The sequence below is a fragment of the Scyliorhinus torazame genome, chromosome 12 (genome assembly GCF_047496885.1).
Source record: "Scyliorhinus torazame isolate Kashiwa2021f chromosome 12, sScyTor2.1, whole genome shotgun sequence".
In the NCBI taxonomy this organism is placed as follows: Eukaryota; Metazoa; Chordata; class Chondrichthyes; order Carcharhiniformes; family Scyliorhinidae; genus Scyliorhinus; species Scyliorhinus torazame.
The window spans coordinates 193,772,178-193,786,131 of NC_092718.1; the positions used below are offsets into that span (position 1 = coordinate 193,772,178).

Here is a 13,954-nt window from a genome sequence, read left to right on the forward strand (position 1 = left end):
AGTGCTAACCATTGTGCCGTGCTGCACCATTCCCCCCCTTTTGTTTTTACAGAAAAGAATATCTTCATTTATACAATTAATAATAACTTGCAGTTATATTTCTTAATGTAGAAAAATATTCAAAGCTTTTCTCAAATCGGAGGAAAATGGACATCTAGTTCAAGGGAGGAGGATTAGGAGGGTTTATCAAAAGCCTTTTCAAGTGATATTTTTAATAACAGTGAATGTTGGTGAGACTGAGGAAAGGAATTACAAAGAGTGGAGCCCAAATAACGGGCAGCACGGTAGCACAGTGGGTAGCACTGTTGCTTCACAGCTCCAGTGTCCCAGGTTCGATTCCCGGCTTGGGTCACGGTCTGTGTGGAGTCTGCACGTTCTCCCAGTGTATGCGTGGTTTTTCTCCGGGTGCTCCGGTTTCCCCCCTCAGTCCAAAGATGTGCAGATTAGGTGAATTGGCCATAATAAATTGCCCTTAGTGTTCAAAAAGGTTAGGTGGGATAAAGGGTATAGGGTGGCAGCGTGGGCCTTAGGTAGGGTGCTCTTTCGAAGGGCCGGTGCAGACTCGATGGGCTGAATAGCCTCCTTCTGCACTGTAAATCCTATGATACAAGAACAATGGTGGGACAAAGAAGGACAAATTCTTGGCTGGAGTCAGAGCAATGGAATATTCAGGAGGCCAGTCTGTAAGATTAGAGGGAATTACTGAGTTAATGATTTTAAACATAAGAATTCAAAATTTGGTGAGCTGGGAACCAATATTAATCAATAATGCGGCAGTTACTGGTAATAATCGCTTATTGCCACAAGTAGGCTTCATTGAAGTTACTGTGAAAAGCCCCGAGTCGCCACATTCCGGCGCCTGTTCGGGGAGGCCGGTACAGGAATTGAACCCGCGCTGCTGGCCTTGTTCTGCGTTACAAGCCAGCTGTTTAGCCCACTGTGCTGGTCAAGGGGTTCCAGATGCTTTCAGAAGGAGGGGAACATTTCATGGATTCCTAATTAATTTTTTTTTTTTTTTTTAAAAAGAGAAGTTACCCAAGCACCTGAACGAATTACATCCCTGAGATACATATCCACCAGCAGTTAACAGCATCATGCAATTAGTTGAAAAACTACTTTTGGGTTACTCAAATAATAGGTCAGTGTAGTGTTTAAAGAGAATCTGCAGATCATCAGAATAAGATGACATTGGTAAGGGGTTGCGCAGAGAGATGGGGGCCAGGAAAGTTAAAGATAGGAGCCACGTTATGGATCTGATTTTATGACAATGAAGAAGGGATTCCACTGTCCGTGTGGAGTTTACACATTCTCCCAGTGTCTGCATGGGTTTCACCCTCACAACCCAAAGATGTTCAGGGTAGGTGGATTGGGCACACTAAATTGGCCCTTAATTGGAAAAAAATAATTGGGTACTCGAAAAAAAATTTTTTTTAATGAAGATGGGATTCGGAGTTTGGACAAACAGTCAAAGTTCACCCACTCACATTCATAGATGGAGCTCTGTTAAAAGACAATTTAATTATCAGGTTAGATGGCAATAAGCCTGTGATATTCAGGCAAAGAAAATTTGATTTTTAAAGAAATTATTTGATGGAAACTCCTGAACTCTAGCTTCCCTCATTTAATATCACTGACATTGAAACAATTCTGAACAATCAAAGTAGCTATTCCTGGAGTGTTAACCTTCTATGAAAGACACATTAACTATATTTGTCAGACAATATAAAAACTAAACTTTAAAAACTTCTTCTATTTGGCCTTTCCCCCTCTTGTTTTAAAAAAAGTGTTATCCTCTCCAACTTAAAAGATATAAAGTTTACATTTATTATGGAAACATTTCCAGAGCCTCCGTGTGGTCTCTTCAAACAAACGGAGCTGAATGGCCCAAAGACAACTTCTTCAGACAACTGAAGATCTTGCTTATAAAAGAACCAAATGGTCATGCCACAGATGCGGTGAGGTCAATTTTTGACCTTTTGATTGTCACAGTTTGAACTGGATTAGATCAGACAGTTATCTTGTGGACAGGTCTGGTAGTGCAATCAAACCCAGATTACATGTTTCATTTACATTATCGTTATTTACTGTATTTCTTCAGGCACCTCTTTCCAAAAAGGAATCTAGTATTTGAAGAAAATAAATCACCTATCAAGTTTTTCTTTTAAATGAAAAAGCACTGAGGAACAATGTCCCTGAAATAAAATAGAAATTCCTTCATAAATCATTTTTCAAAATAGAGCGTTTAAGATGTCAAAAACCATCACAGTAGAAAGAAGTCTTAATTTTGTTCAATACATGTTGCAGACTTATCCACATTTGGAATACCCAGTGAATTTTTAATATGCAAAATTAGCATCTAGCAATCATTCAATTACAGTAGTTTAGTAGCTCAAACGGTGCAGCATGTTTCGCTTTTGAGCAAAAGGTGGAGGGTGCAGTTTTACCTGAAATTCTGAAGATAAGGTCACAGCTAGTGCAAAATTGTCAGGTTTAGATATTGAAAAGAAAAAAACTGCACCGACCAGCATAACAAACCAATTAACCATTTACAGTTTGCCAGCTGCATACAGTTTCCTGAGCATTACAGAGTAGACATAAATGGGTTATCATGCAGATACAAACTCAATTTATAACTGACAAAACCTTAGCAAAACTGCAATAACTTGAACAAGTCAAGTCTGAGTGTTCAACACAGCAGAAAGATTTTTGCAGCCCACTTTGCTCATATTAATTTTTATATCTCGGAATTCAGCTGTTTATATGCAAGAAGAAAAACATAGAAATTAAATCCCCACCTGTTACAAGTGAAGCAAACTTTGACAGGCAATGGGACTAGGCCATTGTGGTCTAGTTCATGCTGTGCCTTCTTCACATTCTTCCCTGTTGTTTCCTCTTTTCTTCTCCTTTTACTGGTACCTGCATAATACAGTTTGTGTCATTATCTGCAGTAAAGATTGGTTTTGATTATGTGCCTGTTTCTAACCTTATGGTTAGATAGCCTTTAACCTTTTTTGCTTCAACACCACAAATAATAGTCAAGGTAGGCAAGCAGACGGAATTCCTTCGCAGTTCTGCAACCTCTGTAGCTTCAAATCATTCCTGGGCCACGCCCCTCACCAATCGGCAGCCAGGCCTTCAGCTGCAAAGGTTTAAAGATCTGTAATTACCTTGTTCAAACTTTTCTTTCAAGGTACTCCTTAAAATCCACCTTGGTGTCCAACTTATTGGTTATGTGCACTCATACCTACCCATGTGGCTGGTGTCAATTTTTATTTTAATGCTTCTGTGAAGGCCTTTGGTCCAAAGCTGCTATTTAAATCAAACTTCTTTCTTTTTTTATTTTGTTAGATCACATCTATAAATTAGCTATAAATTGTTACTATCTGCTTTTCCTTATATTAAAGCAAATGCCAGTGTCAGGGTTATGCGCATACTATTTTCAAACAAAAAAAAAGGTTCAGAGAATACAGAGTTAGCAAATTATAGATCAATTAAAGATATATCCATCGCAGCAACCTTTCAGAGTTATAAGAGAAAGTCACTTTGGTCGGTCAAATGGCAATGTTAGCCTCTTTTAAAATTTAACCTAATTCTTGATAGTCTTATTCCCCTCAACCTCTTGGCACTGACTCCTTGCTAAGTTATCACATAGATGCCCTTCAACACATTGCCAAGTGGCCATTGTGCAAGCCTGGCTGAGTATTGGTGGTCATTGGATCTTTTGGATGGGGAAAGTGAATCATAGTAAGCCTGAATCCATCCTCTGAATGGATACCCAACATAAAATATATTAACATATTATAAAAGATGCATATATACTTTCAGCTACTGATTAGAAATCAGGAACGGTAACCCTGACAATGCCCCTGCCACCCCCTCAGAGATCATGTATATACCATGATTTAATTTTTTTTGTTTTATAAAGAGTGCCCAATTTATTTTTCCCAATTGAAGTGCAATTTAGTGCGGCCAATCCACTTAACCTGCACATCTTTGGGTTGTGGGGGCAAAACCCACTTAGACACAGGGAGAATGCGCAAAGTATATACCATGATTGAAATGAACTAATTAAACAAAAGTATAGGGAAAGCTTTATCGACTTTTAAAATTATGATGCTGGGGTGGCAATAGGACAGTTTCACAATCGATCCACACCTCATTTTATACTTAAAATCCAAACTACATCTGGAACGAACAGGCAGTTATGGGTTCAAATAAGCAATTCTCTGAAAATGCAGTGGATAAAGCCATACCGCAAAGGTGTAATCATGAATTATTCAAGTCATTAGCCAGAAAACAACATGCTCATAGATCATAGAATTTACAGTGCAGAAGGAGGCCATTCGGCCCATCGAGTCTGCACCGGCTCTTGGAAAGAGCACCCTATCCATGCCCACACCACCCTATCCCCATAACCCAGTAACCCCACTCAACCAACACTAAGGGCAATTTTGGACACTAAGGGCAATTTAGCATGGCCAATCCACCTAACCTGCACATCTTTGGACTGTGGGAGGAAACCGGAGCACCCGGAGGAAACCCACGCACACACGGGGAGAACGTGCAGACTCCGCACAGACAGTGACCCAGCCGGGAATCGAACCTGGGACCCTGGAGCTGTGAAGCAATTGTGCTAACCACTATGCTACCGTGCTACCCACGGTATTTTGGGTAATTCATTGTAGCATGCATGTCAAAGTCATATATACCATAAAAATAACAGATTCAACAGACTGATGCCAGGGATGGGAAACAGTAGCCGTATAAAACTACTATTCCATTGCAGCAGAGAATGCCAAGAGGAGGTGTAATTGAAGGTAAAAAATAATTTTGATAGTTAAGGGTAAGACAAAGTAAGTCCCCATTTTAACCTACCCCATTTTAAGTCATTCCACTTTAATGTTGGTCAGTAAGTGGGCCCATATTCAGTGCTTGGAGTATTGTGCTGGGCTGTATGTCCCAATCGGTACAATTTTAGAGCGGCCTCTGCTGCTCCTTGACCCACCCACTTGACACTTCTCCAGAAAGTCAAAGCTGCTCTTCCTGCTACCCCCAGAGACCTCACTCACTGCAAGGGTTTGGGAGAGGGAAACAAGTGGGAGAGGTTCGGTGAGATCAAGAGTCCAGATCATCAAGGAGCAGGATTAGCAGAAGGTTTGGTGAACAGGAACAGCAGCAAGCTGGAAGTAGAAAGTTGGCATATTTCTTCTATATTTTTAAACTTTTGTTTTAAAAAGTATTTAATTTACCAATATTGAAATTTAGTAAAGTATTTCAACCTACATAGTATATTGTTACAGAACTTAAGTATCGCTTTTACACTGCTGTCAAAGGAAAATCTAATTTGTTTACAAATCATTTCATTTAAAGTCGCACTTTTCAGAACAGCAACTTCAACCTTAAATGAGGACTTACTGTGTCTCTTCTGATAGAAAGTCAACGAGGAAGACAATTTAAATGAACGAATACAGAAATTACGAGAAATGTCTTGACAAATATTTGTTGTAGCATGGAATGAGTTGCCACCAAGTGGCAGAAATTACTAAATCGCATGGGAAATTGGATTAGTATTGGATTAATGGGCGGCACGGTGGCACAGTGGTTAGCACTGCTGCCTCAGCGCCAGGGACCCGGGTTCAATTCCAACCTCGAGTGATTGTGTGGAGTTTGCACTTCCTCCCAGTGCCTGGGTAGGTTTTCTCCCACAGTCCAAAGATGTGCAGGTTAGGTGGATTTGGCCATGCTAAATTACCCATAATGTCAAAAAAGACTAGGTGCGGTTACGGGGATAGGGTCAGGGTGTGGGTCTAGGTAAGGTACTCTTTCCAATAGTCGGGGCAGACCCGATGGGCCAAATGGCCTCCTTCTGCACTTTAGGGACTTGATGATTCTTTCATTTGAAGCAAAGGATGATGGAATGCTTTGGAGAAAAGGTGGGGCAGTGGGATTAGTCTTGGTTTACTCCAGCAAACAGTGAGAACAGGATTGAATAATCCCTTTTGTGCTGTACATATAGATGGTTCAGATACAGTAAACCAAATTACTTAATAAGGAGACCATAAAATGTATTATGAAACAGCAATCTGTTAAAATCAATTTGAATGCATTCTAAAAGCAATATATGCTAAGGCAGCAAAAATCCTGTTAAATGACAAAAGGAGAGATTGAATTCCAAATCATTTTTGCTAGTCCCCAATGGGCGGCACAGTGGTTAGAACTGCTGCCTCATTGTGCCAGGGACTCAAGTTCGATTCAGGCCTTGGGTGACTGTGAAGTTTGTACGTTCTTCCCATGTCTGCATTGGTTTCCTCTAGGTGCTCAGGTTTCCTTCCAGTCCAAAGATGTGCAGGTTAGGTGGGGTTATGGGGCTAGGACAGGGCAGTGGGCCTGGGTGGGGTGTTCTTTCAGAGGGTATGTGCAGACCCGATGGGCCGAATGGCATCCATCTGCACTGCAAGGTTCTATGACACAATCGGAAAATTAAGAATTATAGAAGGTTTATGGCATAGAAAGAGGCGACTTTAGCCCACTGTCGTTGCCAGCAAACAAAAATGAGGCACCCTGCTGAATCCCACTTTCCAGCATTTGGTCCATAGCCCTGCACGTTATGGCACTTGAGGTGCATTTCCAAGCATGTTTTAAATGAATTGAAGGTTTCAGGCAGAGAGTTCTGGACCCTACCACGATGCGGGTGAAAATCTCCCCTCTAATCTTTCTACCAATCACTTTAAATTTTGTCCCCTCGTCACTGACTTTTCTGCAAAGATAAATAGACCCATTCCATCCACTCTATCCAAGCCCCTCATAATTCTGTGCATTGCAATCAAATCATCCCTCAGCCTCCTCTGTTCAAAGCAGAACAATCCCAGTCTATCCACACTTTCCTCATAGCTCCAGCTTTCCAATCCTTGCAACATCCTTATAAATCTCCTCTGTACCCTCTCCTTTCTTTATCAAAACTATTTTTTTTTTTACACCCTTTGGTGGCCAGAACTGCACACACTACTTCAAGTTGTGGCCTACCTTATGATTTAACGCAGTCCTAGCATAACCTCTTTGCTCTTATATTCTATACCTCGGCTACTAAAGGATAGGGTTCCATTTGCCTTCTTAACCATCTCGACCTGTACTGCTACCTTCAGGGATCTGTGGACATTTACTCTAGGGTCCCTCACTTCCTCTACACTTCTCAGTATCCTCACATTTATTGCGTGTAATCCTTTGCCTTGTTTGACTTCCCCAAATTCACCACCTCACATTTCTCCATTTCAATTCCATTTACCACTTTTCAGCCCACCTGACCAGTCCATGATGTCTTCCTGCAGTCAAGAGCAATCCTCCTTGCTGTCAACCACATAGCCAATTTTTGTGTCGTCTGCAAGCTTCTTGATCATGCTCCCCAAATGCATGCCCAAATTGAGCTACAAAACAAAAAAAAGGAGATCTAGTACTGAGCCCTGCACAACCCTACTCATGCAGAATCAGCCTTCCAGTTGCAAAAACACCAGTCAACAATTATCCGTTGTTTCTTGCCACTGAGTCAATTTTGTATGCAGCTTGCCAAATTCTCCTGGATCCCACTGGCTTTTTTTATAAACCAGTCTGTCATGCAGAATCTTGTCAAAAGCCTTGCTAAAATCCAACTCAACCACATCAACTGCACTAACTTCATCAATCCTTGTTAAGTTTCTTAAAAAAAAATTCAATCAAGTTAGTCATACCCGATCTCCCCTTAAATCCATGGTGATCATCTTGGATTAATCTGTGCATCTCCAAGTGACAGTTTATCCTGTCTTTCAGAAATGGTTCCAATAATTTGCCCATTACCGAGGGTAGACTTACTGGTCTCTAATTATTTGGTCTGTACTGTGCTCCTTTTTTAATCAAAGGTACAATGTCTGCAGATGGCCAATCCTCCAGTCCACACTTGCATCCAATGAGGATTAGAAAATGGTCAGACCCTCTTATTTCCCCCTGGCCTCTTTTACCAGCCTGGCAGACATTTCACCCAGTCCTGGTGATTTATCCACTTTAAAGGCTGCCAAACTCATTAATACTTTCTCTCTCCTTATATTTATCATATTTAATGCTTCACACTCCTCTTCCACCATTACAATACCCCCCATCAGTTATGAAGGCAGATGTAAATGATTAAGAACCATACCAACATCTTCTGCCTCTACATATAAGGTATCTTTTGTCTTTTATGGGCCTCCTTCCTTATTATCCTCTTGCTCTTAATGTATTGATAAAACATCTTTGAGCTGAGTCCATCTTTATCTTCAATGTCTGTCAGCTACTATTGCTACACCACAAGAAGACTTGAGTATTTGAGTATGTTGGCTTGGGACTGTGATTATTTTGTCTGATAATTATTAACAAAAGATTTGTTTCACAAAATCAGTTATCATTTTGCTTGCAACAAAGGCCATTACCTAAGGTGCCTTTTAACCAATCACAGGGAAAAGGACAAATGGGCCCGAACTCTACTTTTGGGAACACATCTCACAAAAATATACATATGATATAGATAATAATTAATTTCACATTATTGTACATTATCACTTGGTATAGCTGCACATGTAATAATAAAAGGGTGGAAAGATTACATGAAACAATTTGGGTATTAAAAAAATACAATTGGATTATCTGGTCATTACTCTTTGACCAGTTTTCTAAGCCATTCTTTTGTTTGTGAAAATGCAGGTTTAATGGAAATGCCTGGCAGCGGCAGCAGTGAGAAAGGAGATTAATTAGAGGAGCAGAATTCAGCCAATACCTTTTCCATGCATTTGCAAGGAATCAACAAAAATATGCTGCTTTATAGCCTCGATTCAGCTTACTGTTGGAGGGAGTGATTAAAAACCAATAAAGGGGAACTGGGAGGAAGAATAATTGATACAAGTGCACAGGCAATTCATCAACATTCTTGCTATTTGTCAGTTTCACCTCAAGGCAGCCTTTAAACCTGGAGGTAGATATTTGACACCATATGCGACTTTGACATATTTAGAAAAGTTATGCATGGACTAGAATTTCAGGATATAATGAAAACAGAGTGCCTCTTTATCCAACAGAAGAAATTATTTGGCTCAAAATCTCAAAATGTTAAGTATTTGACCCATTTGGGTTTCTAACTCTTTCAGCAATCAACAGGAATTTTGTAGCACAGCCAATCCACATCTTCGCTCTGCAGCTGTACTGTCAATGAATCATTCCTTGATCGGAATATTATTTCCCAAGATTGCCAAGAAATGACATAGAAAATATTTAGTTAAATTTGTATGCCTGCAATTCCAATAAGTCGTCCAGAGATGTTGTAATTAGTTATTAGAAATAGGTTTTGTTAAGGTGCTTTCAAAAGTAGTGGGGGTCCGGGTCGAACCAAGCTGGGGGTTGGCTATATTTGGGGTTGCACAAGAGCCGGGAGTGCAGGAGGCGAGAGAGGCCGATGTTTTGGCCTTTGCGTCCCTAGTAGCCCGGCGCAGGATATTGCTAATGTGGAAAGAAGCCAAGCCCCCGGGGGTGGAGACCTCGATAAATGACATGGCAGGGTTTATAAAGTTAGAGCGGATTAAGTTTGTTCTAAGGGGGTCGGCTCAAGGGTTCACCAGGCGGTGGCAACCGTTCGTCGAATACCTCGCAGAAAGATAGATGGAATGGAAAAAAGAAGGCAGCAGCAGCAGCCCAGGATGGGGGGGGGGGGGGGGAAGAGGAGGAACCAGAAGGACTCTCAGGGTTGTTAATATATACTGTATAATATGTATAGGTTGTTGCTACACATAATTATATATTGGACTGTTAAATTATATTTTTGGAGAGTGTTACTTGTGATAAGGCAGTTGCCAATTAGGGTTAGTTTTCATTTTTGTTATTTATTATTTATTCATTTTCTGTTTATAAAATAGGTCATTGTTATTTGTGTTGTTATAATATTGTGTAAAGGATGCACAATGTACTGTGTTGGTTGACCAAAAATTTTCAATAAAATATTTTATTAAAAAAAAGAAATAGGTTTTGTTATTAGCCAATTAGAATATAAAATTGGATTCTACTCCACTGATAATTGTTTTACATCAACAAAATTAAGAGTTATTGGAAGCAATTAAGGGGGGGGGTGGGAGAAGCAGAGTTTCAAATGAACATCCATAAATATGATATTATTATAGATTAAAAGCATTGATTCAATTCCATGTTGAGGCCAGCGATCACGGTTACTAAAACATAATTCAAAGGCACGAGTCTGGTTCAATTAATTTAGTTATTAACATATTATCCCTATGTAAAGGTGTAGGATATTGGCTCCAAACAAGTACATATATGCCGTGTGATCAGTAATTATGTCCAACATTTTCCATGCCTATTGCTCTCCATTGTCCAGCCTGTGTTGCAAAAGGCAAATTTAAATAAGATAACTGAGACTGGCCTGACTAAAAGCAACGGTTCTACTAGATAGTCAGATCATACCGCAGGTAATATGAACACCTCCTGAAAGGTCTGTTTGTGAAATGCATTGAAAGGACTAGTATACCCAGAAGTTCACATTGCGAAACTAATACCGATGTCACCTGCTTTTCACAAGTATTCAATATCTTACAGTACATTTCTTGTTTATTTGCTGCAAATTCTCCAAGAACAGTACTTTACAACTGTCCCCATGGCATTTGACCTGCCCTTGCAGTGACACTAAGCTGCATGAAATCCTCTTACATACATGAAGATTACCTCAACAATTCTGGATCGACCATTTGACAATTTATTCCCTCTGATAAAAGACTAACTCTCCACAATGCCCCACAAAAGCTGAAGCTGACCCAACACTTTTATCCTGTACCAATAATTACTATAAAAATATCAGCTTGTGTGGAGTTTGAGGCTGTAATGAAATAAGACATTAATTAATAGACAAAACAGACCAGTAATCTCAAATCGCGGACTGAAGAGAGGTTCCTTACAACCATAAAAAATTTCCATGTGACAAACAGCAACATTGCCATGGAATTGAATCTAGAATAAAGTGCTCAATTCTTTAAACTGAACGCATCCAATTTCCCTTTTAAATTTGCAGCACAAATATAGGAGAAAGGAATGGCATCTTCATTGGATCTCATTAGCATGCATTTAGCAACATTTAGTTTGGAACTTCTAACCTGGTGGGCACATCAGCTGGTTATTGCAAAGTGCTACGGATTTAAAGACAAGGTTGAATAAATACGTAGCTGACCCAAACAGAACATCTTGGCAAACCAATTGTATCAGTGCCACGATTCAATTGTCCAAAATAAAGTCCACTTACAAGATGTAGTTAAACAGCACCTCTACTGATGCAAAGTTATTCATACACCTGAACAGCTCAATGTGGCAGTTACATTGAAACAGTTACCTGGAATAATTGTCTAACAACCATTATGATTTGTACGAATTTATAGAGACTGCATTTTTAAAATGATGCTTGTATGTGTTAACAGATTGCAAGAGTGATGTTGGAACTTGCAGGATGAGAAGGCATGATGATTCTCACAAAATAAGGAACTCATAAGTGCAGTTACACTGACTCCCTCACCTGGAAGTGCTGTGGTACAAGTCAGTTCATTTGGAAGTTGAAATTGAGTTGGATTTCGCTCCATTGCTGCTGCTATAAGTATTTCAAATGGATTTCTTATTTGCAATTGGGAGCAGTCCATCTCCATGGCAGCATTTTCATCGTCCACATCAACCATGTCATCATCCACTTCGTTTTGCTCAGAAGTGGGTGTGTCAGTACTTGCATTTGACGTTGGCGTGCCGGGCCGGCTAACACGCCGTTCCAAACTTTTTGCGTGTGCAAATGACCTACAGTTACTGTCCATCCGTGAATCCAATGCTTTACTGGAAGTTTTATCAGGGAATTCCATGTCAACAGTAGGGGATGCTGTCCTTTTAACCGTCTGCTTATCCATAACTCCATTTACTTGGCCGAGTCTTTCCTTTTTCTCTTGTTTCTACAAGAATGGAGAATATTTTAATGATTTGCCAAAAAAGACAACACTGCTAACAGAAATAAAAAGTATGGGATCAGTAACAAATGTACGACTGAAGCAGCTAACAAAGGAAAAGTTGCAATGTCCTAAAATTGAATGATTTAACTAAATTGCACCAAGATTGAATAGTTTTTAATGATGTAAACAGCACAAATGAGCAAATATGCAGCTCCCACGTTGTTCAGATACCAAGTGAATTTTTAAGAATTTGCCATCATTGTACTATCAGGAAAAATTATGAGAATGTATCCAAAACATTTCAATTTTAAACAAGAGATTACCCAATAGTCTCAAATTTCTATTTTGAGGCATGGAGGAAAATGGGGGACAGAATGGCGAAGTTTTAAAAATATATTTATATATTATAGCATCATATGTGTACTTTGCATCCCCAAATTAGGAAGCATTCTAGGACAAAAGAAAAGTTGATAATCTTCCAGTAATCATTGCCAGAAAGTGTGCTTCTTTTTGTTAACCAAATAAACTAAAACAAATTGTGGGATAAAATACAAATGCAATTCCTTAAAGGGATACTGCATCAAACAAAGCAGAATCTCAGAGGAGACTTATAGAATCAAAACAAAATGTGAGTAAAGAGATCAACAATGCACCCCATTTACCTCCCCCCCCCCCCCCACCCCACCCCACCCCATTGTCCACCGGGGACGGAAGTCCTCAATGATGTAAGCAGACACCACTTGATCCCTTTCCAAGGGCAATCAGCAACAAATAGCAAAACAGGGGCAAACAGTCGGGATGGATGACCCACTTAGCTGCCCGCTGCCTGGATCTATTAATGGCTAGGCCCAGGAGCAGGTCTACGAGGAGGTCCTCCTCCCTGCCCAACCCCTGCACACCGGGTCCCTAAAGATCAATAAATGTGGGGCTGAAATGCAACCAAAACAATTTTTTAGACAACTGAAAAGGTGATTCAGCCTAGGACAACATAAATATACAAGGCTGCAAAAGACACATGCATCCTGGGAGTCCATGAACCAACGCAACCCGAGGTTCTATGGGTCTCCCGAGTGCAACACCCTCCACTCCAGGTCCCTGATGGCAAGGAGGTGGACTCCCGGGTAGTGAGCCCTCCACCGCCAGATGACAACAAGGCACGCTAGGGCATGACTGGTTGGCAATCAAAGGCAAGGAAGTGAAAGGTGTGCAGCAGCAGCCCATACGGGAAACCCTTCCATGTGGTGCTAAAGGGCACAGAGGCCGCCAACTGTGCATGCAATCATTTGATAGCTGAATAGGCTTTAAACAAGATAGCTCACATAATGAAAAATGGTAGCTTGTTGAAACAATAAATATATCAGATATATTCATATTGTTTTGGAGAGGTGATAAAGTCAGCGGAATAATTTGTGTTCCTTCTGCTGCCAGTAAAGCACTGTGTATTTTTAAAAAGATGAACCTACTTACTTTTCTACGAACTGTGCACCTATGACACATCCAGTCCCCAGGTGGAAGCATCTCCTCACTGAGCGGAGGGTTACTGTAACAAAGAAGAAAACAGATCAGTTAGTTGCATTCAGATCTTAATCCAGTTTTTAAGTGTCAAAATAATACAGTATAAAATGACATTCAAACATATTATGGCATTCCTTGTAGGTAGTTAAAACACACAAGGAAATTCTGGTAAAAGATTTCAACATTGTTAATGTTACCAGGGTTGAACCAGAAACTCACAAAACTACAACCCAGTTCTACAGGAGCTGACATTCTAAAAAGCGAGGCTATTGCTTGCTTATTTTTCTATCCTGGAGATGAAAGCTTGGTCCAACTAACGACATGCACAAATCTGAGACATAAGATTGTGGGTTTACACTCTATTTTACAACTTGAGTGCATAAAACCAGTTTGACATTCCATTGCAATACAGTTAGAATGGTGCACTATCTGAAATACTCTTCTTCAGACAAGGCCCTGCA

The 13,954-nt window shown here is 40.2% G+C and overlaps 1 protein-coding gene across 3 annotated transcripts in view; it reads right to left on the reverse strand.

Annotated features, from left to right (window-relative positions):
• phf12b (PHD finger protein 12b) overlaps positions 1-13,954 on the reverse strand; it is an 88,870-nt gene that overhangs the window by 39,126 nt on the left and 35,790 nt on the right. For all 3 annotated transcript variants that reach the window (XM_072469579.1, XM_072469580.1, XM_072469578.1), the window contains exons 3-5: positions 13,446-13,518; positions 11,564-11,981; positions 2,796-2,916 (exon numbers count right to left, since the gene is read on the reverse strand). In XM_072469579.1, coding sequence (XP_072325680.1) covers positions 2,796-2,916; positions 11,564-11,981; positions 13,446-13,518 — 612 coding nt within the window. The remainder of the gene's footprint in view (positions 1-2,795; positions 2,917-11,563; positions 11,982-13,445; positions 13,519-13,954) is intronic.